Below are 24,891 nucleotides of genomic sequence, written 5' to 3' on the forward strand. Positions count from 1 at the left end.
TCCCCTTTTGGATCCTTTCTTTTCTGATGAATAATCCCTATCCAAGAATACGCATTCCTTCTTCGGTACTATTCCATCTGGCAGGCTTCTCACATCCCCTTTCTTCCTGACTCCTTATCTCTCTAATTATAATTGTTTAATCTTGCTTTTTCCCCATTTTTAGCTGATGAATCCATGTCCTTTGACCTTTCTGCCTGACATTTTGTAACTCTGCCTGCAGTATCTCATGAGAAGCATTCTTTGGTCTACCTTCTCGATCTTACTACCAAATCAGTACTACATCTACAGGAAATTAGATCCAGTTTTGCCCTCTGTCCTGCTTTAAATGCTATATTAAATGCACACAGTTCTACCTGCTGCCTAAAGAAAGAGAGGGATTATTTACTACTTTCCCCTTTTCTTCTGTATTATGACTCCTCTAGTCATCTAGTTATTGTGTACTATCCTCTATCTGGCTGTATGTATGGTCCTTATAATGAGGTGCTGCGGACCTCTGGCAGGTTGTGCCTGTCTTAAAGGTAATTCCTGATGGCTTACCAGACATCTGTGCTAGAAACATTTTTTGTAAAGGTAATTGCATTCCCACCTCCTTCATTTTAATCCACCTTAATTAAGCATGCATTTTCTGTTTTTTTTTGTTATCATCGAGCCTGCTTTTTAAGATGTCTGCTCTTCCTTGCAAGTCCTTCTGTATGGACAGCAGTGGACCCTCTTTGCTCCATAGCTGTTTCTTCCAGCTTGACATAACTCCATCTTCAACTCCTGAACATCAATCCTAATATATTGTAGACTTTCTGTATGCACCTCCATTTTGGCTGTAAAATCTGACAGCATGTTAGGTATGAGGTTCTTTTCTGCTTCCACTACCTGTTCACATCCCTTTTTGTCCTGAACATCAATTTTAATATATTGTAGACTTTCTGTATGCACCTCCAATTTGGCTGTAAAATCTGACAGCATGTTAGGTATGAGGTTCTTTTCTTCTTCCACTACCTGTTCACATCCCTTTTTCACCATTGCCATTCACTTCCACAGTCTCTCCTTTTAGGTTCTCACTTATGATTATTGGCCATCTTCACCCTAACACAAAACACTTTCTTGTGGAACATGGCCACTCACAGATTCAGAAAACACTCAGTACTGCTCTGCAGTCTGCCATGCTAAGAGATCAGGCTACTGTATTGCTCAGACTCCACAATACTCACCCTCAATGAGTAGCATTTTATTTATTTTTACAAAGTTTTAAGCATTTGAAGTATACTAATGAATATATTGTACCACTCTCATTCAGTAAATTTCAGTTAGCAAAATTAAGTTTTTCCAGTACAGTTTGGTGGTATGAGTTGTTTGCAGCCTTCATTTGTGATGCAAAAGTGTTTGTTAAAGCATTTTTTTTATGAAATTTCTGACATAAAATTTTCTTTGTATTTCATTTTGTAGTTATCCTGCCATCCTTATATAAAATACATCTTTTGTTTTCTTGTTTTAGATTCTGGTTTCCTTGTGTTGACTCATTTTCTGAATTATGTACATGGAAGCTGGAATTCACAGTAGATGCAGCTATGGTAGCCATTTCCAATGGTGATCTAATAGAAAATATTTATACACACGACATGAGGAAGAAGACTTTCCATTACATGCTAACCATACCAACTGCAGCTCCTAATATCTCTTTGGCCGTGGGACCTTTTGAAATTTTGGTGGACCCATACATGCATGAGGTATTTTGTATTCTTTGATATGATGATAAAAAATATTAAGAATTAATGTCAACATTGTGGAGTTAGAGGCAAGGGCTGAATTTGAGAATAAATTGATGTTCTTCATAGTCAGTGTTAAAGTACTGATTCTTAGGGTCTTCGGGCCATGCAGAAGCCCACGACTGGCTTGATTTCCAGAGTCTTTGCATTACCTTTGGCCAACAGACATCTGGTAACCAAAATCTGGATATAAGGGTATAAGAAGGGCATCCATTCGTGCCATCTTCAGTTATTTCTGGCCATGCAGTCCGATACTCTTCATGTATGTTCAGAGCATTTGCCCTTTGTCAGTCAGCTTGTTTTTCCAGAGAAGCTCCTTTCTCCAGTCTGATCGGTACCCCAATGGGAAATTTCCTTTATTAATTTAATGTTTAAAAAAGTCAACAGTTGTTTGGAATATGGGAAACAAATCCTTCATAAAGATTTTCGCTTGTTTTGTCTGTTTTGCTTGAGGCCTCCACACAAAGTCTCTAATTGTAATGACAGTGTAAAAATTCCATGCAAAAACCCTCAAACGTGGGACTGAGGTTTTAGCTTCCCATATGGAGTCCTTCTCTTTGGTTTCCCAGAGGCGTCATAATCCACTGCTACTATAGGATCTTCACAAATTCCACCTTCTGCTAGTGTCATTCCAAAGAAACAAAAAGACCATACTCTTGACATTTCCAAGAAAGCTCCTGCTGCATTTCCGAAGTTGACCAATGACCTAGGTGAATTGCCTTTGCAGCTCCGTGGTCCAGTGGCTCCAATGGCCTGAACCCTCTGGTGTGACCCCTTAGGAGGATGCCGTGGTCTCCAGCCTACCTATTAGTGTTACCATGACGCAGACATCAGTTGGGTCTGAGAGCGCTTTGCAGGCCTCATCTCCACCGTTTGCACTGTGGATCTCGAGAGACACGCTGTCTACCTTTACTTGCAAAATTCTAGCTGAAGCTATGGTCAAATGACCACAACCCCAGCTCATCCCTTTCAAACAGATACCCAAACAAAACAAACCACCCCCCTCCACCATTTCCAGCCTGTTCTGCTTAGGCCGAAGCCCAAGACCTCCTAAAAATAGCTTAGTAATTCTTGCATTCATAAAATATAGAGAACCCTCCCATACTTCAGCTACTGAAGCCTCCCTAGCCAAAAAAAAAAAAAAACATGGGGGTGGCCTTTCAGGAAGATGCAGATTCCTCTAGCTCAGAAGATGAGGAGGGGTTTCCTTTCCCTGGGCAACTGCCACCGCAAATTTACCCAGATTATGACTCTGATGAGCCCCCACTGCGGAACTTTCCTTCTGGATACCCTTCATAGAATTAAGAATAGAATTTCAGTTGTGAAAGAAAAGAATTCTCATAGGCTCAGACCCATTCCAGGGAACTGTTAAGTGTGCCTTCTCCCAGACTAGTTACTATTCCTCTTATACACCTGGATGATGTCTTTGAAGACATTGCTTTACATCCTGATTCTTTACCACCTCCTTCTAGGAAACTAGACTGGTTTTTACAGAGTGCTTGAATCTGTCAAGCACCTTTACAAAATTGTAAAGACTGACCCTTCATTAGTCTCCACTGAATCCATAAAAGGTGTACTGAAGGGACCAACCAGACATCCCTTACCTAATGATAGGGAGAGTAGACTATTAAAGAGAGTTGAGAAAAAGCTTCTACTTCTTCCTCCCTTGCAATGAGAGCTTTGACTTGACAATCACATATGCTAAAGTACCTCAAATCTCTGCAGGACAAAATTCTAGCTAAGGTGGACTCCGTTGCAGATAGAACCTTATCAAAGGAAATTCAGGAGACGGCAACAGAAACTTTACAAGTCTCCAGACTTCCCTAAAATGTGGCTATGATGTTTTAGATGAATCATGCAGAGCAGCTGCCACAGGCTTTTTCATCCCATAGATATACATGGCTCAGGACTAAGCTTCTATCAGAGCAAGTCAAGGCTGAATGCCTCACTAGACAAAGGGTTCCTTTTCAGATCTCAAGCTTAACAGGTTTCTAGAAGTTGGATAAAAAAAGGAAAGCAAGGTAAAACTGTGAAGGAATTTTATCTGTGTCCAACACCAAGGAATACAGTAGGGATTACACTTCAGTACCTTGGTTCTTTCCCTCCAGACAAGACAAGGGGAGACCTCTTTGTGTCAAGAGACCTTGACAAGTCCAGTAGATGGTAACCTGAACAATCACATAAAACAGGGCACTCCAAGGAGTCCACCCAGTGCAACGACCAACTGTGACTATGTTCATCCCCGGTGTCCCATACACCTACCCATTCTCACCTTCAAACCTCTGGCTGGAAGACTCTCTTTCTTTGTAAATCATTGGAAAACAATCCCCAGGGATGAGTGGATCCTTAGCATCATAGATGGGGGGTACTGCATTCTGTTCAAAGAAACCTCACCCTTCTTGGAAGTTCCAAATCCACCAAATGAGCAGGAAAGCCTCTTACCTATTATCCTCAGGGAACTACTTAAGAAAGGATCCATTCAGCCTATCCCTCCAGGTCTATTGGGGAAAAGGTTTCTACTCTAGGATTTTTCTTGTTCCAAGAAAGGAGGGCACCTGGAGGCCTTCCTTGTACCTCTCAAAGCTAAACAAGTTACTCGACACCCAAAGTTCAGAATGTTTACATTGCAAAAACTACTACCCATGATCTTCCAAGATGTCTTTATGGTCACTCTAGACCTAAAACATGCTTACCTCCATGTCCCCATAGCAGATAGTCGTGGAAAATGCCTGTAATTTCTAACAGCAAGCTCTCACTTCCAGTTCTGTGATTTACCATTTGGGCTGTCCACTGCTTCCAGAGTTTTCACAATATGCTTAGCTCCTCTGATAACACATTGCAGAACTCTGGGAGTTCGTATTTATCCCTACTTGGACAACTTTCTCATTCAGGGAGAACCCATAGCAGAGACCTTAGACGCCTTGCAGATCACATTAGACTGCTTTCAGAAGGTAGGTCTCACCCTAAATTTTCAAAAGTCACAAACTCTTCCTGAAACAAGGATCCTCTTTCTGGGAGGCCTGCTAGATTCAGTCCAGCAGAAAGTCTTCCTTCCCCACGACAAATTAACTTTCCTGACAGACTACCTGACCACCCTGTTTCCAAAACAACACATCCCAGCAAGAGAATTTCTGAGGATTCTGGGGTACATGCCATCCTGCATTCTCATGATTCCACTTGTAAAATTACACATGAGAAAGCTTCACTGTTTCCTAAAAAATACTTGTAAACAGCATTCTCACCCCCTGGATACTCTATTTCCTCTCCCTTCAAGTCTGAAGCTGGAGTTCCTGTAGTCGAAGGACACCTTATGGCATAAGCCAAGGGCAGATTTCTCTTTACCAGAAGTAGACAAGACTATTACCACAGACGGTTCAGACATAGTTTGGGGGCCCACTTAGGTTCCCTGAAAGTGCAGGGCATCTGGACTCCACAGTAGAGAAAACTGCACATATATTGGAAGGAGCTACTATCAGTCTACCTGACCATAAAGGCTCTTCATCAAAACTTAAGCCCAGGGACCTTGGCTATCTGGACAGACAACACCACAGTGATGTGGTACATAAGCAAGGGGGTACAGTGTCCTACCCTTTGTGCAGCCTTGCAAGAAAAATTTGGATGCTGGCTCAAGGAAATAGGACTAACTGTTGTAGCTTCTTCTAGACCCCTGAAAAATGGATACTTAAGAGAGAGGGGTTCCTGGAGTTCTCTGCATTGGGGATCCCCTCAAAAGAGCTGTTCACCTCCCACCAGAACAGACAGCTACAGAAATTGTGCTCCAGAACTCAACAGATAAGGAGTTAGAAAATCTCCTTTACGTGGACAAATGTGTTCCTGTATGCATTCCTACTTAGAAAATAGATCTCTCTCTGTCTTTTACAAGGACAAACATGCTTCTGTATGCATTCCTCTTTTTGCCTCTGATCCCCAGGGTACTGCTGAAACTCCTGGCGGACAAACCCAGCATGATACTAGTGGTCACTTTCTGCCCAAGGCAGCACTGCTTCTCCCTTCTCTTGATCCTCATTGAGGAAAGGTTCCACACCTTGCTGTAAGAAGTAGATCTCCTCAGCCAAGCCAAGGATCTGCTTTTCACCCTCACTTAGCCACACTCAGGTTAACAGCTTGGAGGACTGAGTTTTGACACAAAGGAATGCCTCCTATCCTAAGAAAGTGCTTTCCATTTTAAAAGAAGCAAGAAAACCCAATACCAGAAAATCATACCTGCAAAATGGAAGAGATTTTCCACCTGGTGTCCCAACAAGAACACAAGCCGTTCTCATGCAGACATCAACTCAATCTTGCAGTACCTGTCAGGACTGTTTAGATAAAGGCGTTCCTACTCCAGCATTAAGGTACATGCATCTACTATCTCAGCTTACCTGCACAGTGCTCAACCTATCGTCTCACATCCCCACATGAAGCTTTTCCTAAAAGGGGTAATTCATGTGAGACCACCCAGAAGGAACTCTATTCCTGTCTGGGATCTAAATTATGTGTTAAGATAAACCTACCTTCTCCCCTTTTGAACCTGCTGCCACTACCTCTCTGAAGATGCTCACCTGGAAGACCACTTTCCTTATAGCTGTCATATCAGCAAGGAGTGTCTCAGAGCTACAAGCCCTAGTATGTAAAGAACCTTTCACTGTCTTTCACAGGGAGAGGATAACCCTTAGAACAAGCCCATCTTTTATGCCTAAAGTAGTGTCAGAACTTAGCCTAAACAAGGCTATCCACCTTCCAGTCTTCTTCCAAATTCAGAGAACAGGGCAGAGCAAGTCCTTCATTCCCTGACTATGCAAAGGCAGATCAGGTACTACCTAGACAAGACAACACCCTCTAATAGAGCAGAGCAATGTTCACATGGGGTAAACTGGGCAGAAATGTCTCCAAACAAAACATTTCAAAATAGAACTTAATGCGGTTGACTCTCTTATTAACAGCATGGAAAAGATCTACATGGGTATATTAAACTCCTCTCTACCAGCCATGGGGCAACAACCACTGCTTTCCTCAAATGAGTCCATGCTCAGGCTATCATAGAGGCAGCCACATGGAACTCCATGCACACTTTTACAAAACATTATGAGCTAGACAATTTCTCCAGGGCTTGATCAGGTTTCATTACTGCAATCCTGCAAAATCTTATTTCTGGGGTCATACAGATGACCTACCACCTACCAGTTAAGTTTGGGAGTCCTCCCAAGAGTCAGCACTGCAAAATTGACTATGAAGAACGTAGTACAGTTGTGTTTACTTACATTAATTGTAGATGTTTGTGTAAATTGATGTTGCAGTACTTACTCCCACCCTCTAACCCCTCTGTCTGCTGACTACCTTTCTCCCCCTTGCTGGGTGAAAAGGGTACAGGAGTATTCTGCAGATAGTCCTCTTATTTCCATCATCACTCTATGTCTCCTATGCTTTTATTCCTTCTCACTCCAGTTCAGACTACTGGAGAGGTCATGCTCTCCTAAGGCATCCAACTACTTGTTCACTGCTTAGAAAGACCAGATCATCACACCAACAGATGCCCTTCTTATACCCTGAATTCCAGACTTTTGTCTTTAGATGTTCTGTTGGCTAGGTATGTTGCAAAAACTCTGAAAATTGGGCCGGTTGTGGACTTCTGCATAGCAGGAAGACCCCAAGAATCAGAACTGCAACATTGATCAAGCATCTACAGTTATGATAAACGGGACACAACTGTACTTTAAAGTCTTAGATAGAGATTAGTAAAGCAGTATCTTTTTCAGGTGTATCTATTGAAACCGGTATTTTTGGAACATCTCTGTGGAAGGCATGGAACTTCTGGAAAGTTTCGTCTGCAGGGTTTTGCTGGGACTTCTCATCATTGCCATTTTGCTTTCTGTCTGTGGTATATATAACAGAATAATATCGAGTTTTTTCTGTTTGTTTTTTTGTTCTTCTTAAAGCAGGCCTTAAGACAGCATAATGAGATGGTCTTTCAGTAAGACTAGTCCATTTCTTTAGACAGTCATCATATTGACAGAGGTAAACATTTTACTTTACTGTGTTGTTGGTTGACGAGGGAGGAAAATAAGATTGGAACCATTCCATATAATTTGTGACTGCAAACAGAGCTCAGTGAGAAGGGTATACTGTGTACTGATGCACAGTATTGTGACGGAAAATAACTCAAAAGAGTCAAAATCTTAAAATATAGCAAGTATAACTGCAGTATAATAAAATCTTAAAAATATAGCAAGTATAACGGATTCATATTACGTTATCGAAACTCTAAAAGTTCGAATATTATATGGTCGAACCCATATGTTCGAACTTTTAAATATTCGAAAACGACCGGAAAAAAAAATAAAAAACAGAAAAACCTACTTAACGGTTGTAAGCAGGGGGGCAAGCCCCCCTGCACCCCCCACGTGGGGGGCTGCGTACCCCACAACCCCGCTCTTTAAATATACCAACTCTGAGACCGCACTACAGTGCAGTAAAGGTAAAGCTTCCCTTTCCGCACTGAAGGGAGATCTCTGTTAACACGTTCAAACTTTTAAAAGTTCGAACATATGGGTTCGACCATATAGCGTTCGAACTTTTAAAAGTTCGACAATGTAATAGGGAGCCAGTATAAATGCACAAACAGAAAAACAGTACAGAGGAAACAGGCTATTCACAAAGAGACACAGGGACACTTAATGCTGTGCCGGTGGTTAGTATTGCAAGGAAAGCTAATAAGAGTTTACTGAGGCGCAGTATTATGACGGAAAATAACTCAAAAGAGTCAAAAATGTGCAAACACCCTGTATAATGAAACTGAAGTGCAACACAGTTCAGACAGATACCCCCAAAACTACTGCATGGCCACTGAAAGTATACATAAAAACAAAGTAGTGTACCTTGTCATGAATCCATTTTAATCTTGAGGAACTTAAACTTAGTGCCCACAGAGGGATGGCATCACATTCAGAACTTAACAGATGTCTGTATGGGTAACAAAATAGTCAACTCCAATGAGACACCACACTCATAACTGAAGACCGTATTCATTCAGTTCAAACAGTCCAACATGTAGGTCCTCAAGCCGCTTCTTTGATCCGACTCTGCAGCATCAGTGCTTCACCCTCAAACCCCATTTTAAGAATTCTGCCTCCCATAATGCACACTTCCCAAGATCTCACTTGCTGCCTTAGTGAAAGAATGGAATTGCTGAGCAGCTAAGTGCTACACCTCAATATTTTCTGTTTTGTTTTATATAAAAATATATATAAATGTACGTATATGTTTGCTAGTCTTTTTCATACTGCATTGCTACTTTCATTTGAAACGTATTGCCTTTTTCCCTTTCTTCAGCATTAGCCACTTTCTCACTGTGGAGCTTCCCAACACTGCATTGCAGTTGGATAACCAATTTAGTAGAAGTAGTTATAGTTGTTAGGTATTAGCCGTGAGGTGTGTAGTGCTAATAATGTTGTACATAGATTTAAATTATATTAATAGTTCTTGCTGTTATTAGGCTTAGAGTCTGTGTATTGTTAATAGCAATTTGGTGTTAAGTTTTCTTATTTCTGCTATTATGGAGAAACATTCCAACTTCAAAAAGTGTTCCATGTGTGGGCACAAAATTCTGCCACAAGATTTCCATAGCCTCATTATGGTCTGTTTGGGGGTTCACCTTTGTCAGTCATCTGTAATGTTTGGGTGGGTTTTGGGCCTAGAGCTGTGGTGGACAAGTGGATCAAACATCCTGAAAGGCCTCTTGTCTCTGTCTTCAGAACAAGCAAAAAAAAAAAAAATGTTTTGGTGATACCTTATAAGCACAAGTATTCAGATGCGAAAAAGAGATATGCTGAATCCTCGGCTCCAACCTCATTCCTAAAGGTTCTAAGGTTTGAGGAGCACAGGGTGTAGATCAGTGTTTGTGATGTACCTTTAAGAAGCTTTCCAGTGAATCAGCACATGAATACAAGGACTGAGCACGTGCAAGCAGAGTGCCATTTTAAGTGAGCAGCCAGAGTGTGAGCATGCAAGTATGTAGTCAGTCAGATAGTTTTTTAAGTTTAATGTTCCTGCCATCCATTCTGATGTATTTGTATACAATAAACTACTTAAACGAACACCCAAGCCTCAACATCTTCTTAATGCACATAAGAAGAGCGAAATGGTGTCAGAATGGGATCCAGAGTTACAGCTGTGAGGCAACTGGTTAAAGTTGGAGGAATATACAGGAGTGGATTATCCCTACTGTTCAAACGACTCACAATACAGGTCAGAAACAAATTTGAGGTACTAAAACTTCTTAAATGATTTCTTTTGCTATAAATGTAAAACAAAGCACTCAGAACCCTCAAAACGAATTTCTTATTGAACAAAATGTCTGAAACTATGACATATTGATAAAAATATTTGAAATAATTACGAAAATGTTTAAAACAGTATCTGAATCACATAAATTGTACAAAAAAAGGGAAAACGACCATATTGTTTCGATATGTGCTAAAGCTATTCAAAATATCCGAAGTGTGCAAAGGTTTGCAAGTGTTTGCAAATGTGTGCAATATTACAGTGCAGTTATTTCACAAAGTACAGTACAGGCTGCTTTTTTTGATAAAGATGCACATACAAAGGCATTTATTTTGCTTGGCTTAGCTGGTTCAGAGGCCATTCAGAGAGAGCGTTCATTTGTGTATGCACCTGCTGTGTTTGCAGGGGAGGGGGGAAACTGCCATATAGTGGTACCGGCTGAAATAAGAGAAGATCTTGAATGCTTAAAATGTAAATTTAGAGAAATGTTTAACTCCCAAACAAATCTTACAATGGAAAGGCACAGATTTTACACAGGGGATCAAAAGCCTGGTGAAATTTTTGCAGCATATATAAATGACTTGAGAAATAAGAGTAAAACACGCAGGTATGGTGATGTGAGAAATGAGTTAAGACAGGCTTGTGTGTGGTTTTTAATGACACAGTGAGAAAGATTTTGCTTTGAGACAGTGATTTAACTTTGAATAAGGCCATTGAGATTTGTCAGTTATATGGGCTTACAGAAAAGCACACAAGCATGCTTACAAGTGAGAATAGCTGGAGAAGGCACGGTGACAAAGCTCATGTTGATAGCATGCAGCACATGGTTAAAAGAAACAGGCCCAAGCAAATGGCAGCTACTGCAGACCCTGTAACTGTCCCTGGGAAACCCAAGTCTTTCCAGCAAATTCTAGAGCATGCTCTGTGAAGCAGACATACTCAGTGAAGCAATAGGGTGAATTAGTCAAAACATGTACCCCCACCTAGCTTTATAGTCAACTCTCATAATTGTGGTGGAAATCGTGAGTCCAAAAGAGAAAAGTGCTTATTTTTTGGTCAGCAGTGTCATTCTTCCAATAAGTGAAATCATTTCAAAAGGTTTTGTAAATCAAATAAGGCACATTCTTTTAAAAGAGGGCATTCTAAGAGGCAAGTTTATCAATTAGAAAGCTGCGACCCTACTTTTTATGTTGATGGTGTGTCTGTGCTTGGTGAAGTGGTTAATGCAGTAGATTTGTGGACAAAGAATGAGATTTTTTGTACTGTTTGGATTAATGGGTGTCCCGTAGTGCTCAAAGTAGATACTGGATCACAGTGCAATGTTATGTCAGCAGAAACATTTACTAGAGTAAAAGCTGCAGAACAACTTGATTTGACAAAGTGTGCAAAGCTTGTTGCTTATGGTGGTGAAGAGATTCAGACCGAAGGCTCAGTAGTGCTTTCATGTTATTCTGCTGGGAACATCTATGACTTGCAGTTTTTCATAGTCAAGAGACACGTGGAGTCATTATTAGGCCTAAGAGACTGTTTGAAAATGGGACTGCTTTCATTTAATAAAGAAGTTGCCATGTAAGCCTGAATGACAGCAACTCAATTTTCACCCAAACTGTTTTTTTTTCTGACTATGCTGATATTTGTAGACAAACTAGATAAACTACCAGTTGCATTCTCCATGAAGTTAGACCCAGAGGTCAGCCCAGTTATCAGAGCAGCACGGAAAGTTCCAGTTGCTGTGCAAAGCAGAGTCAAAGCCGAGCTAGACAAAAATGGTACAGCTAGGGGCAAGTTGTCCAGTAGAAGAACCTACTGATTGAGTATCCTCCATGGTAGTAGCTCATAAGAAAAGCTCAGATGATATCAGAATATGTATTGATCCAAGAGATCCGAACAAAGCATTAAAAAGACCTCCTCATCCAATGCGCATAGTCAAAGAAATTGCTGCCCTCATGCCAAACCCCACTATTTTTTCTGTATTAGAATCAGAGTTTATTGTGGCAAATTGCTTGACCAAAAATCTTCATTGCTAACCATATTCAGTACACCATTTGGAAGATACAGATTTCTGAGAATGGCATCTGGAATAAATTCTGCCAGTGAAATCTTTCAACGTGCAGTGGAGCAAATATTTCAGGCTAAGAGAAGTTACTTATGTCGGCCATTTGTTTACCAGTTCCAGTTTACAACCAGATCCTTCAAAGCAAACCGCAATTCTCGAGATGCCAGCTCCAGACAGTGTCCAAGCCCTGCAACATTTTCTTGGCATGGTCAACTACCTAGGCAAGTTCATTCCAGAATTAAGCCAACTTAGAGCACCGCTCAAAGAACTTTCAAGTAAAGATGTAATTTGGTCATGGTCAGAGCAGCACCAAAGAGTATTTGATGTCCTGAAACAGAAATTGACAACCCACCAACTCTCAGCTACTATGATGTTCACAATCCAGTTACTCTTTCCTGTGATGCTTCTAAGTTTGGTCTAGGTTCAGTCATTCTTCAAGAGGGTAGTAGCCTATGCATAGAGTACTCTTACCGAGACCGATATACAGTATGCCCAGATTGAGAAAACTTTTAGCAATTGTGTTTGCATGTTCGAAGTTCCATGATTATATTTATGGTTGACCTATCCCAATCGAAACTGATCACCAACCTCTTGTTACTATTTTGAGAAAGCCTATGCATACAGCTTCAGCTAGACTGCAAAGCATGATGCTCAAATTGCAGAAGTATAATTTCAGTCTTGTTTTACTCAAAAGGCAAACTTTTTTTATCTTGCTGATATTTTATGCAGATCGTACAGAAAAAACACAGAACAGCATAACAATGAGCAACTTGATTTTGAAGTTATGGAAGTGAGAAATTTTTCTTCCATACATCTTGAGCTCAGAACTCACAGATCCAATTCTCCAGAAGCTCAACCACTTAATCAGTCGAGGATGGCCTTCAAAGCAATCTTGTTTACCAATAGAAGTGCAACCATATTTTCCATAGAGGGATGAGATTTTGTCAGACAATGGTATTATCATGAAAGGTCCTAAAGTGATTGTTCCAAAATCCTGCAACAAGAGTATATTCAGATTTTGCATCGTGGCCACCCAGGAACTGATTCTACCAAAAGATGGGCGAGAGGTCTGTTATTTTGGCCTTTTGTGTCAAAAGATATAGAGAAAGTACTTTCATCTCGTTTGGTATGTAGTAGTACAAAGCTGCATCAACAGAAAGAACCACTTCAGTTAAGCCAGATTCCTGAACTACAGTAGCCACAGATATCTTTGAGTGGAATGGTCAACATTACTTGGTGTTAGTAGACTCTTTTTCAAATTGGTTCAAGATTGACCTGCTTCCCAACCTAACTTCCAGTATTATCATTACTAAGTTGAAGCAACATTTTTCTGTCCGTAGTAGTCCTTGCAGAGTTATTTCAAGTCAGCAGTTCAAGAGATTTGCAGAAGAGTGGAGCTTTGCTCATATTGCGAGTAGTCTTGAATATCCTCAGTCAAATGGTTTGGCTAAACGTGCAGTTCGGAGTGCAAAACAGCTATTAGAGAAATCCAGACGTGACAATACCAATATTTTTCTCAACTCGTTAAATCTCAGAAATATTCCTCGTGATAATCATCTTGGTTCACCTGCCCAGAGACTTGTGTCGAGACAAACCAGAACCGCACTATCAATCAGCAGTAATTTATTGGTTCCAAGTACTAAGAACAACAAAGCAGTAACTGTTAAAAAAGCATTTGGCTCATAAGTCTTACTATGATAAAACCAGCAAACTGTTCCATTCTTTACAAAAAGGGGAGATAGTGAAGAAGCAGAAGTCGAAAGGTTTTGATCGCATCGGATTTGTGAAAAGTTTGTGTCAAGAGCTGAGATTGTACATTGTGGATCACAATGGATGGAATTCAGATGAAATCAGAAACATTTGTTGCCAGTGTCCGAACCAGTGATACAGCAACTTTCCTGTGACGAAGATTGTAGTTCTCAGAGTGACTTGTCCAGTGTTCTTGTTCCAGATAACATTCTGTCAGCAATCCCCATTCCTGAGAAAATCCCAGAGACTCCTCAAGCAGAACATTCCCCAGTGACTGTCCCTGTTGCTAAACCCAGACCTAACTATTATGTCACGAGATCAGGTTGCATCTCGAAACCTAGTTCCAGATACCCAGCAGGGTGGACATGACAAAAGTTTTTTTCTTTATCAGTGCCTTGTAAATTGCATGCCTATTGAAATGTCGTTGTTTATATAATACAGCTCGGTAAAGAGGGAGGATGTAGATCAGTGTGTGATATACCTTTAAGAAGCTATCCAGTGAGTCAGCACATGCATGTAAGTACTAAGCATGTGCAAGCAAGAGTGTCATTTTTCAGTGAGCAGCCAGAGTGTGAGCATGCAAGTATGCAGTCAGTCAGTTAGTTAGATAGTTTAAGTTTAATTTTCCTGCCATCCATCCTGATGTATTTATTTACAGTAAACTACTTAAATGAATAGCCAAGCCTCAACATTGTCTTAATGCACATAAGAAGAGCGACACAGGGCCTGCAGTCTAATATGTACCCTACTCCCAAATGTAGTATCTTTGGATCTTATTCACTGTACAAGATTTACTTAAGAAATTACCAGATTCAGAAAAATTGGATCAATGTCCCCCATCTAGACGTTCTTCTGTGCTTTCCATTAGGACCTTCAGGAAGTACTTCGGAGGCCAACTTTGACCATCTGATGCAGAAGTTTCTGAAATCACAGATAGCAATGGGGGGTGGGGTGCTATTCCGTTTTTTCCACACAGAAGGTGTTTGTCTCCACCCAGATGCCCCCAGTTCTAGTTCCTTCACTGATCCAATATTCATCTCCATTCAGTTTGGAACCAATGCTCCACCCAGACCTTGTGGCCTTTGCCAGATCTAGCCTGAAATTTTATTTCTGACTCATTCAGCTCCAGCCTTGTTGAGTCAATGGATTCTCAGACCAGAGGATTTGGGATGACAACTTTGGCTCTGTTGTTGCAGCTGTTGCCATGAGCTACTGTGGTGGTGTCAGTGTTGTCTGCCTTCAACTCCATTGTTCAGATTTCCTCATCCGGGATTCATGCCTTTCTGACTAAGATCCAGTCAATATCACTTCAGAATCTTACCATTTGGACAAACCACAGCCCTCAGAATGTTTAGCAGATGTATGGCTTTCAATTGCAACCCATTTACAACTTGTGGGATACAAGATTTTCCTGTATCTGGATGACTGGCTGTTGCTTACCCCTTTGGAGTATCTTCTGCAGATTAGGGACTGCCTTCTTCAACCTTGCCAATTCCTGAAGTTCGGTGAACCTAGGAAAATCCAAGTGTTAACCAACTCAGAAGATCACCTACATAGTATGTCATGTGGAAACCACTGTCTTGATAATTTCACTTTCACCAGAAAGAGTTCAAACCTTGCAATCTGCAGTCCAGTCTTTACTTCTCAACCATTCCCCTCCAGCAGCCTTGGTTCTAAGAGTATTAGACCTGATGACATCATAGATCCTAATGGTACACCTTACTTGCTTCTCTATGAGAATCTTGCAATGGCTCCTTCATGTGCAGTGGTCACTACACATTCATCCCCTCTTCAAGATGATCATCATTACTGATTCATGCAGAAAACGCATACAGTTGTGACTGACGTTTCTAGTAGTACACATGGGCAAACCCTTCTATCCTTCAAATCAGTAGCTAACAGTAACCATGGACACATACTCCTGGGGGCAGTGGGGATGGGGAGGCATTACGACAGGAGAATGAACCAAAGTCTATGGACAGAAAGCGAGGACAGTATTCACATAAATGTCTTGGAGCTGAGAGCAGTCCTTTTAGTGTTGCAGGAATTTCAAGACTGCCTTCCTCGGGACATGATATCTGTGCAAACGGACAGTATGACATTAGTTTGGTAGATCAACAAGTAAGGAAGAACCAGATTTTACCCTTTTTGTTGGGAAGCAAAGAAGGTTTAGCAATGGGCAATAGCTTCAGCCCTGAACAACAATTAGAAAATAAAAAATAAATGATACTTCCAAGTAGGTTTGTCAAACATTTAATCACCACAAGCCAATCAATAGGCGTCATCAGAGTTAATCAGAAAGTTCAAAAAATCATTTAAATGGTCTCGTAGATCTTACACTGCTTTTGCAGCAGTAGTCTGCATATTCACATAATATATCTTTACCATCTCAAAAGTGCTTACTCCTCTCTGTACTCTTCTTTTCTAGACCTAACACCACTCTTAAGTATTCAACTGCGGTACCACCTTTATCATTCTTATAAGAAAAGCGCAGTCCGGGTCTGAACTGTCTGTAAACAGCTAAAGTTAACTTTGAGCATGTGCCTACCTGTTTGAGCCAATATTCATTTTCCCCTGGAGAGCACTGTGCTTTGGCTTGTAAGCAGCCCCTCCCACACACACACACACACACACACACACACACACACACACACACACACACACACACACTCAATCTTCCACTTTCTCTCTTATTCCCTTCTGTTAGCAAATAGTATCCATAACTGATCAATACTGTGTGTTTGTTAATTTAAACTGAGACCACAGTAGCTTACTGATAAAAGGTTATCCTGATGTCCTTCAAGGATGCATCTGCAGTCATCACATATGGGTTGTCCTGCCTCAGGCAGCCCTTCGGTCGGCCGGATTCCAAAGTCTTGGTCCGGCGTCGGCTGATGTCGCCCTTTCCCCGACGTCAGAGCGCCTGGGGTATAAAAGCGTCAGCCGACGCCATCTTCCTCAGTCTTTCTTGCCGCGTGGTGCCCGAAGCAGAAGCAGTTCGCAAGTGCCGGTCGGCCAGCTCCTGGAATTCAGCTACCGAAGACTTCAAAAGCTAAGTACCCCGTTGGGGACTCTTTCTTGCCTCAGCCGATGTCAGATAAAGTTAATAATTGCTTAACTTGTGGGAAACAAATACCTCATAAGGATTTCCACTCTTACTGCCTCCCCTGCCTAGGCCCAGACCACGACGTCTCGGCCTGTTCAGCCTGTGCTTCCTTCAACCGACGCACTCTTAGACGTCGGGCGGAGTTTGCAGAGGAATTTTTTGGGGCTAGTTTTTCATACAATATGCCGTCGGAGACTCCGACTTCACATTTAACAAAGAAACGGAAGGACAAGGACCGACAAACGCGGGCTGCGGTTTCAGCTGAAACCATGGCCAGGTCTACCGCGAGTGTCTTGGTCTCAGCTGAAACAGAGTCCTTGGTACTTCCGACCCCCGAAACTGCTCAACCGACACCCTCGGCCCCGGAGGCCCCTGCTGAGTCGGTTATTGAATTTCCTTCAGAAACTGGTGTCTTGGAAACTTCCGACACCATTCCTCTAGACAAAACTACACCAGCACGTGGTGCAGCTAGGCCTCCTGCATCCATGTCCATAAAGGCTTTCACCAGGGCTAAAGCTGCTAAACATACAAAAGCTATGCCCCCCCAGGGTTATTCCTCAGGGACCCTCTACAAGTTCACAGATTCTAACTTTAGCAGAGGACCTTATTTCCTTAATTAGGGGCTCTCAACCCCATCCAGACAGAGGCTCTCAACCCCCTCTAGACAAAAGGCCCAGGGTTGAGCCCTCTGATCCCCACTCCTCAGAGGAGGCCTCTGATGGCTCTGCTCTCTCGGACTACCAGGAGGAGGCTTTTTCGGCCTACGAGGATTCTGATGCAGAGGAATCAATCTCCTCGGCCTCCCCTCCTGAAGAACTATCCTTCGGGGAGACCCTTCACACTATGAGAGAGCATTTCAAATGGCAGGGCCAGGAATTCTCTAATTCCAGGAAAAGATTAAGAACTTTTCTGCATTTACCTCAGCATAGACCTTTGGCTATTCCTCCTGTTTTGACTGTCATTGATGATGTGTACTCTGAGTCTAGCATAACCCCTGACACTCTTCCTCCGGCCCCTGCCAAACCCGATAGGTACTACAGGGTCTCGGACTCTCATCTTTTTCTTTACAAGGCCCACTCAGCTGATCCAGAAACTATTTCCCAGGGCCCTAAAGGGGTTGCAACTGCCACTACTAAAAATCCACTCCCCTCTGAAAGGGAGTCCAGGGCTTTAGAGAGATGGGGTAAAAAAGTGTATACTTCTGCTACTCTTTCTATGAGGGCATTAAATTGTCAATTTCATATGATACAGTACCAAGAGTATTTGTTAGATGAATTGCATAAGAAACTGTCTTCACCTGAACCCCTAGATCGCAAATCACTTCAGGATCTGGTACATAACTCCCAGCAGGTTAGCAACCATTTCTTACAGTGTGGTTATGATGCATTGGAAGCTTCATGTAGGTCAGCTATGACAGGTGCAGTCATACGTAGGCATGCTTGGCTGAAGGAACAATCTCTGCCAGACCATGTTAAAGCTAAGCTTCTGGATGTTCCACTGGAAAAGCAAAAGTTATTTGGCTGCACTGCTCAGGAGGTCTTAAAGAAATTTGAGGAAAAGGCAAAATCTGTACAAACAGTCAAAGATTTTCTATAAGTCCAACCACCAAGATTCAGCAGAAATTGCCCTACCAAGAATTGGTCCTTTCCGGACACAGAAAGATTCCAGAGAGGCAAGAACAGGCATGCCAGAGGTAGAGGGCAAGCTAGAGGCTCCTACAGAGGAGGTCAGTGGCAGCCTCCCAACCAGAGAGGTAGTGCAGGACCTACAACTGCTGCACAAGGACAGACTCAATGACTTTGCTTTGACTCCGCCAACCAGGGCTCAATTAGAAGCACCTTTGGGCGGAAAGCTTTCTTTATTCTCAGAAAATTGGCACAGTATTACAAGAGACAAATGGACACTGCAAATAATAGACAAAGGATACTGTTCCATTTTCACGCATTGCCAAAAAGAAAAGGCATGCCAGACCTGCCACCAAATCAAAGGGCAGAGGCTTTGAAACTAATCTCCAACTTAATGCAAATGAAAGCTATAGAAAAGGTTCCTCTTTCAGAACAAGGCCAAGGATTTTACTCCAGACTATTCCTTGTTCCAAGAAAAGAAAATCAATGGAGGCCTATTCTCGACTTGTCCGCATTGAATACTTATCTCATTGTGCCAAAATTCAAAATGCTGACTCTACAGCAACTCCTTCCCATGCTGGGCAAGGGGTCTTGGCTGGTGACTCTAGACCTCAAGGAGGCATACCTGCATGTCCCTATCAGACAAAGTTGCAGAAGACTCCTCAGATTTCTTGCAGGTTCAGAGCATTATCAATTCTCAGCATTGCCCTTTGGCTTATCTACTGCGCCCAGAGTATTCACGAAATGCCTGGCATCAGTAATTGCACACTGCAGACTTCAGGGGATTCAAATATACCCATATCTGGACGACTGCCTTATACAAGCGGACAGCCAACAAACTTTGGTAAAGGACTTGAATTATGCCATCCGCCTACTGCAGGCCTTGGGATATACAGTCAACATTCACAAATCAAGACTTGTACCATCCCAAAGAATAACTTTTCTGGGTGCGGATCTAGACACAACCACCCAAATGGCTTTTCTCACAGAAGAAAAACAAAGACAACTACCGGATTACTTCAAGAATCTGACAAGACAAACAGGTGACTGCAAGGAAAATCCTGCAGGCCCTGGGTTACATGGCATCTTGCATTCTTCTGATTCCACAAGCAAGGCTGCATATGAGGAAACTACAATGGTACCTAAGGAGTTTATGGACTCAGCACAGTCACAGCTTAGAAACTTTGATCCCACTCATTCCATGCCTCCAAAAGGAATTTCTGTGGTGGGCTCAAGCAAGTCAGTCAAACAGGGGTCTGCCCTTCAGCAAACCAATAGCCAGCCAAACCATTACAACGGATGCTTCAGACCACGGTTGGGGAGCACACATGGAGGGCAGATGTATTCAAGGACTATGGTCACAAAAAGAGCTACGCATGCACATAAACCAAAAGGAAATGCTGGCAGTGATACATGCAATTGAGGCCTTCAAACTCTTTCTGCATCAAGGCCACCTGCTAATAAGGACAGACAACACCACAGTTATGTGGTACATAAACAAGCAAGGAGGCACCCATTCCTATCCTCTTTGCAGACTGGCAATGAATCTATGGGAACTTTCCTTGAAACTCAATGTAGAGCTGCAATCCCAGTTTGTGCCAGGAAAAGACAATATACTGGCGGACAGCTTAAGCAGAAATATCATGGATGCACACGAATGGATGCTGCACCCAGACATCTTCCTACAGATAACACAATCATGGGAAGGCCAGACATAGATCTTTTGCCTCCCCCCACAATCATCAGCTGAAGAAATTCTGCTCAAGGACATACCACCCACAAGCATGGAAAGTGGACGCCCTATCTTTCAGCTGGAGAACTCTAACAGTGTATGCATTTCCACCTCTTCCATTAATGACCAAGGTCTTACTGAAGATCAGGACAGAGCAGCCAAAAGTGATTCTGATAGCTCCGGACTGGCCAAGACAGCACCGGTACCCACTGTTAAAGAGCATGTCACGCACAAAACCATGGCCTCTTCCTCAATGGCCACTTCTCCTGACACAGCACAATTACAAAACTTTGCATTCCAACCTGAAAACCTTGCAACTAACAGCCTGGAAAATACCTTGACTCCTCCTCAGGATAAGCTATCCAAGAAAGTGAGGGATATCATCATGGAAGCTCGCCGGCCTTCCACAAGAAAGGCATATTCAGCAAAATGGAAAAGATTTCACACTTGGAGTACCACAAAGGGCCTAGATGCGACAGTGATGAACATGGCACATATCCTGGAATACTTGGCAGAAATGCTCCACAATGGCCTGTCTTACTCATCCATTAAAATTCATGCTTCAGCAATTTCAGCAGAGTACAATACTGATCCACCTGTCTTTTCTCATCCTCTCCTAAGACAGTTTCTAAGAGGAATTAAAAACATCAATCCTCCAAGGAAACCACCAGTGCCTACTTGGGACCTTAACTTTATGTTGGAAAAACTAACTCTAACTCCCTTTGAACCAGCAGCATCTGCAGAACTACAGTTCCTGTCTTGGAAGACCGCCTTCCTTCTGGCCATAACCTCAGCAAGAAGAGTATCTGAGTTACAGGCTCTCATGGCAGTACAGCCATTTCTTATTTTTCATCAGGACAGAGTCTCACTGAGAATCAATCCTTCATTTATGCCAAAGGTGGTATCCAGGGCTCATTAAACCAAGCTATTCACCTGCCTACCTTCTTTCCAAATCCACAAAACAAAGGGGAGAAACTTCTGCACACCCTGGACATACACAGACAGTTGCGCTACTACTTGGACAGAACTAAAAGCTACAGAAAAACTGACCAGCTGTTGGTGGCATATGCTGCTGGTGCACAAGGAAAAGCAATTTCCAAACAGACAATTTCAAAATGGATAGGGAATTGCATTCGTTTTTGTTATTCCTTTCATGGAAAAACTGTGCCAGCTAACATTAGACCTCATTCCACCAGAGCCACAGCCACCTCCACAGCCTTCTTAAGAGGGGTGGCTACCAAGGATATTTTAGAAGCTGCTACATGGAGCTCCGTGCATACATTTGCCAAGCATTACAATTTACCTTTATATTCCAGATCCAGAGCAGGCTTTGCTATGGCAGTCCTGCAGGGCATTTTAGCTACACCATCCTTTACATAGATCCTCCACCCACAGTTTGGCTATGGTATTCTACCCATATGTGATGACTGCAGATGCATCCTTGAAGGACATAGTACAGTTTTGTACCTACCATAAATGTAGATGTCCGATAGGTATGCATCTGCAGTCAGGTTTACCCTCCCTCCTTCCCCTCTTTGGTTTTTATTGGGTACTTTCCCCTCTCATAGCTAGCTGGGGTTATCTATTATGGTGTATTTGTTTTACATATATATATATATATATATATATATATATATATATATATATATATATATACATATATATTTCTGTGCATGTTTGGAATTTATTGCATTTCTCCCAATTTAGCCTTCCTTTGAGGGCACCTGGCATCTGGGGCAAGAAACACTGAGGAAGATGGCTTCGCTGACGCTTTTATACCCCAGGCTCTGGACGTCGGGAAAGGCGACATCAGCCGACGCCGGACCCAGACTTTGGAATCCGGCCGACCGAAGGGCTGCCTGAGGCAGGACAACCCATATGTGATGACTGCAGATGCATACCTATCGGACATCTACATTTATGGTAGGTACAAAACTGTACTTTTTTCCACCTGAGAAATGGTTAAGAAATGACTTAGTTTTAGAGCAGTCCCACGGTCAATTCTTATTGTTTCTTAAACACAAACTTGTCTTTGCTTTGGCTCATTAGCAGCAGTACAAAAGAACTATAGTTATGTAATGATGATACTAAGTTAGTTTCAGCTTTATCTTTATTAAAAGAAGAATTTATGAGTAGGGGTTACAAGGGTAAGGTTATTGATGAACAGATATCTGAAGCATGGAAAGAAAGGAATAAGAGATGTAAACCCTATTATGGTAATAATACATCCACCTCTACCTTATTAGAGCCTGATAACATCTCTGATTCTAATGTAGTAGCTATAAATAATAATAATAAGATTTGTATGCCTTTGACTTTTGCTAGTAATATTGATTTTGTATGTCAAACTATCACTACTAATTGGGACATTTTATTAACTATACCTGAACTCCATGGGTTTATTGGTGAGAAACCAGATTTTACTTTTAGAAATAATAGAACCCTTAAGCAACAACTTTGTTACAGACCCTTGAATTCTTCAAACTTTGTTTCATCTGACAGAAAAGCACTTATGCCTGTAGAAAATGCATGGCTTGTGCTCACCTACATATAGGTGGTCACTTTCTCCATCCAAATCTTAATTTTAAATTGATACGGACTTTTATGCAGATTGTTCTACCAAACATTTGGTATATTTTTGCTATTGTATTTTATGTTTTTCTTTTTATATAGGTGAAACCAACAGGGCATTTAAAGAGAGATTTTTAGAGCACTTAAGGGATATTAGAAATGCTAAGGCGATGAATGCATTGGCCATGCATGTTAAAAATGAAGGTTCTGCACATAACTTTAGGTTTGTAGCCTTAGAACATATACGACCCAGTGTTAGGGGTGGTGACCTTATAAATAAAACCGAATCCAAGGAACAGAAATAGATATTGCAATTTCAGGCTGATAGACCCCCCCCCCCCGGGTTAAATAGCAAGGTTTCTTTGAAACCTCTTCTGAAAGCTAGACCGCTTAAACATTGACCTTCACTTTTGTATATACATTACATGTATATAAGAACAGAAGATGGGCTTAATATAGCTAGCCAATACCGCATTTTTGATATGTATTTTTATATATATATATATATATATTTATTTTTATGTATATAGATATATATTTATGCAGACTTATGCTTATATGCACAATATGGATTTTATATATTTTTATATGCTATACTATTTATTTTATATATATTTTTTAAATTATTTATATATAGATTTGCATAGAATGCATCTACAACACTGGTTCTTTTTATATATTTATATGTACATGTATATGCTTTGCATTTATATGTTGCACTATTGTTGCTGATAGATTACTTTTCCTGAAGTGCTTTTTTGAACAGCCAGGTTTTATATATTTATCACATAAGTTTTCCCTCCCTTTTTCAGTTGTTTTGATTAGTTGTTCTGTGTTTTAAATATTTGTCAATTTACTTGTGATTTTAATATGGTCTGATGAAGCAGATTTGAACCGTGAAAGCGCTTACCTGTTCAAGAGAATAAATGATTTCTCAGTTTTCCTAAGGATTATTTATTATTCCTGTGAGCCTTGCTTGAAACCTTAGTTTTTGTGACTATATTTTCATTTTTTTTGCTTTGTGGTTTCTTCAACAACGAGGTATATATATTTTTTCTATATAGTACAAAAGAACTGCCTGCTCACATCCTTGTTCTCCCCCTTCCCTGTTTATTACCTTAAGCCAATCCCAAAGTTAATAAATATTACCTGTGGCAGGCACCTTTTTTTAAACTACAACCACCCTTTGTCACTGTCATATGTTAATTTATCAGTTTACTCTGTTACCTGATTGTTTCCAGCCCCCTCATAAGAGCAACTTACAGGGTCTCTACCCGCTTCCCTCCAGCCCCCAGTGGTCCTACCTTTATTACACTCACAAACTCCTCCCATCTTTCCAATAGCCAGCCGCAGCACTAACCCAACACTACCTCCTCTATTTTCGCACTGCTATCACACCTCTTCAACTAACATGTGCAAGTATACCTTACCTGTGCTCACTGCATGCACTCTCCTTGCATATCTTACATCCTACCAAAGCTCCATCATTCCCCCACTCAACCACTACCCCTGTACTACTACTCAAACCACCACTCATGTCTCACCCTCACTCAGCTCCCCTCCCACCAACTCAAGAACCATCCCTATGCAGCACCCGCATATTCTACCAACTATATTACTCAAACATAAAGCATCCCTACAACTTAACATAGTAACCATCCCACTATACCTATTACCCACAGAGCACAATCATGTTTCCCTAATAAACAAACACATTCAAAAACTGAGAAAACTAATAACCTCATGCATATCAAAACTAGCCCTAAGTGGTGACATCCACCCCAACCCTGGCCCTACCATCTCCAACCCCAGTCCTCATAATCGGACTAGAAACCACAACTTCTCCCATATCACAGCCAATAGAAAGCCAAGTGACTTCCTTCTACTAAGCCTAAATATTAGAAGTATATCCAACAAAGTCCATGAACTCCATGCCACCATAGACTTGTACTCCCCAGATATAATCATCCTGACAGAAACCTGGCTAAAACCTCACATTACCAGTGAGCAAA

The 24,891-nt window shown here is 41.5% G+C and overlaps 1 protein-coding gene across 1 annotated transcript in view; it reads left to right on the top strand.

Moving 5' to 3' along the window:
- The window catches only part of TAF2 (TATA-box binding protein associated factor 2), a 2,150,018-nt gene that overhangs the window by 541,722 nt on the left and 1,583,405 nt on the right, over positions 1–24,891 (top strand). The window contains exon 6 of the mRNA XM_044066916.1: positions 1,490–1,721. Coding sequence (XP_043922851.1) covers positions 1,490–1,721 — 232 coding nt within the window. The remainder of the gene's footprint in view (positions 1–1,489; positions 1,722–24,891) is intronic.

This window comes from Protopterus annectens, chromosome 3.part1 (genome assembly GCF_019279795.1).
Source record: "Protopterus annectens isolate FY-2018-M chromosome 3.part1, PAN1.0, whole genome shotgun sequence".
NCBI lineage: Eukaryota > Metazoa > Chordata > Ceratodontiformes > Protopteridae > Protopterus > Protopterus annectens.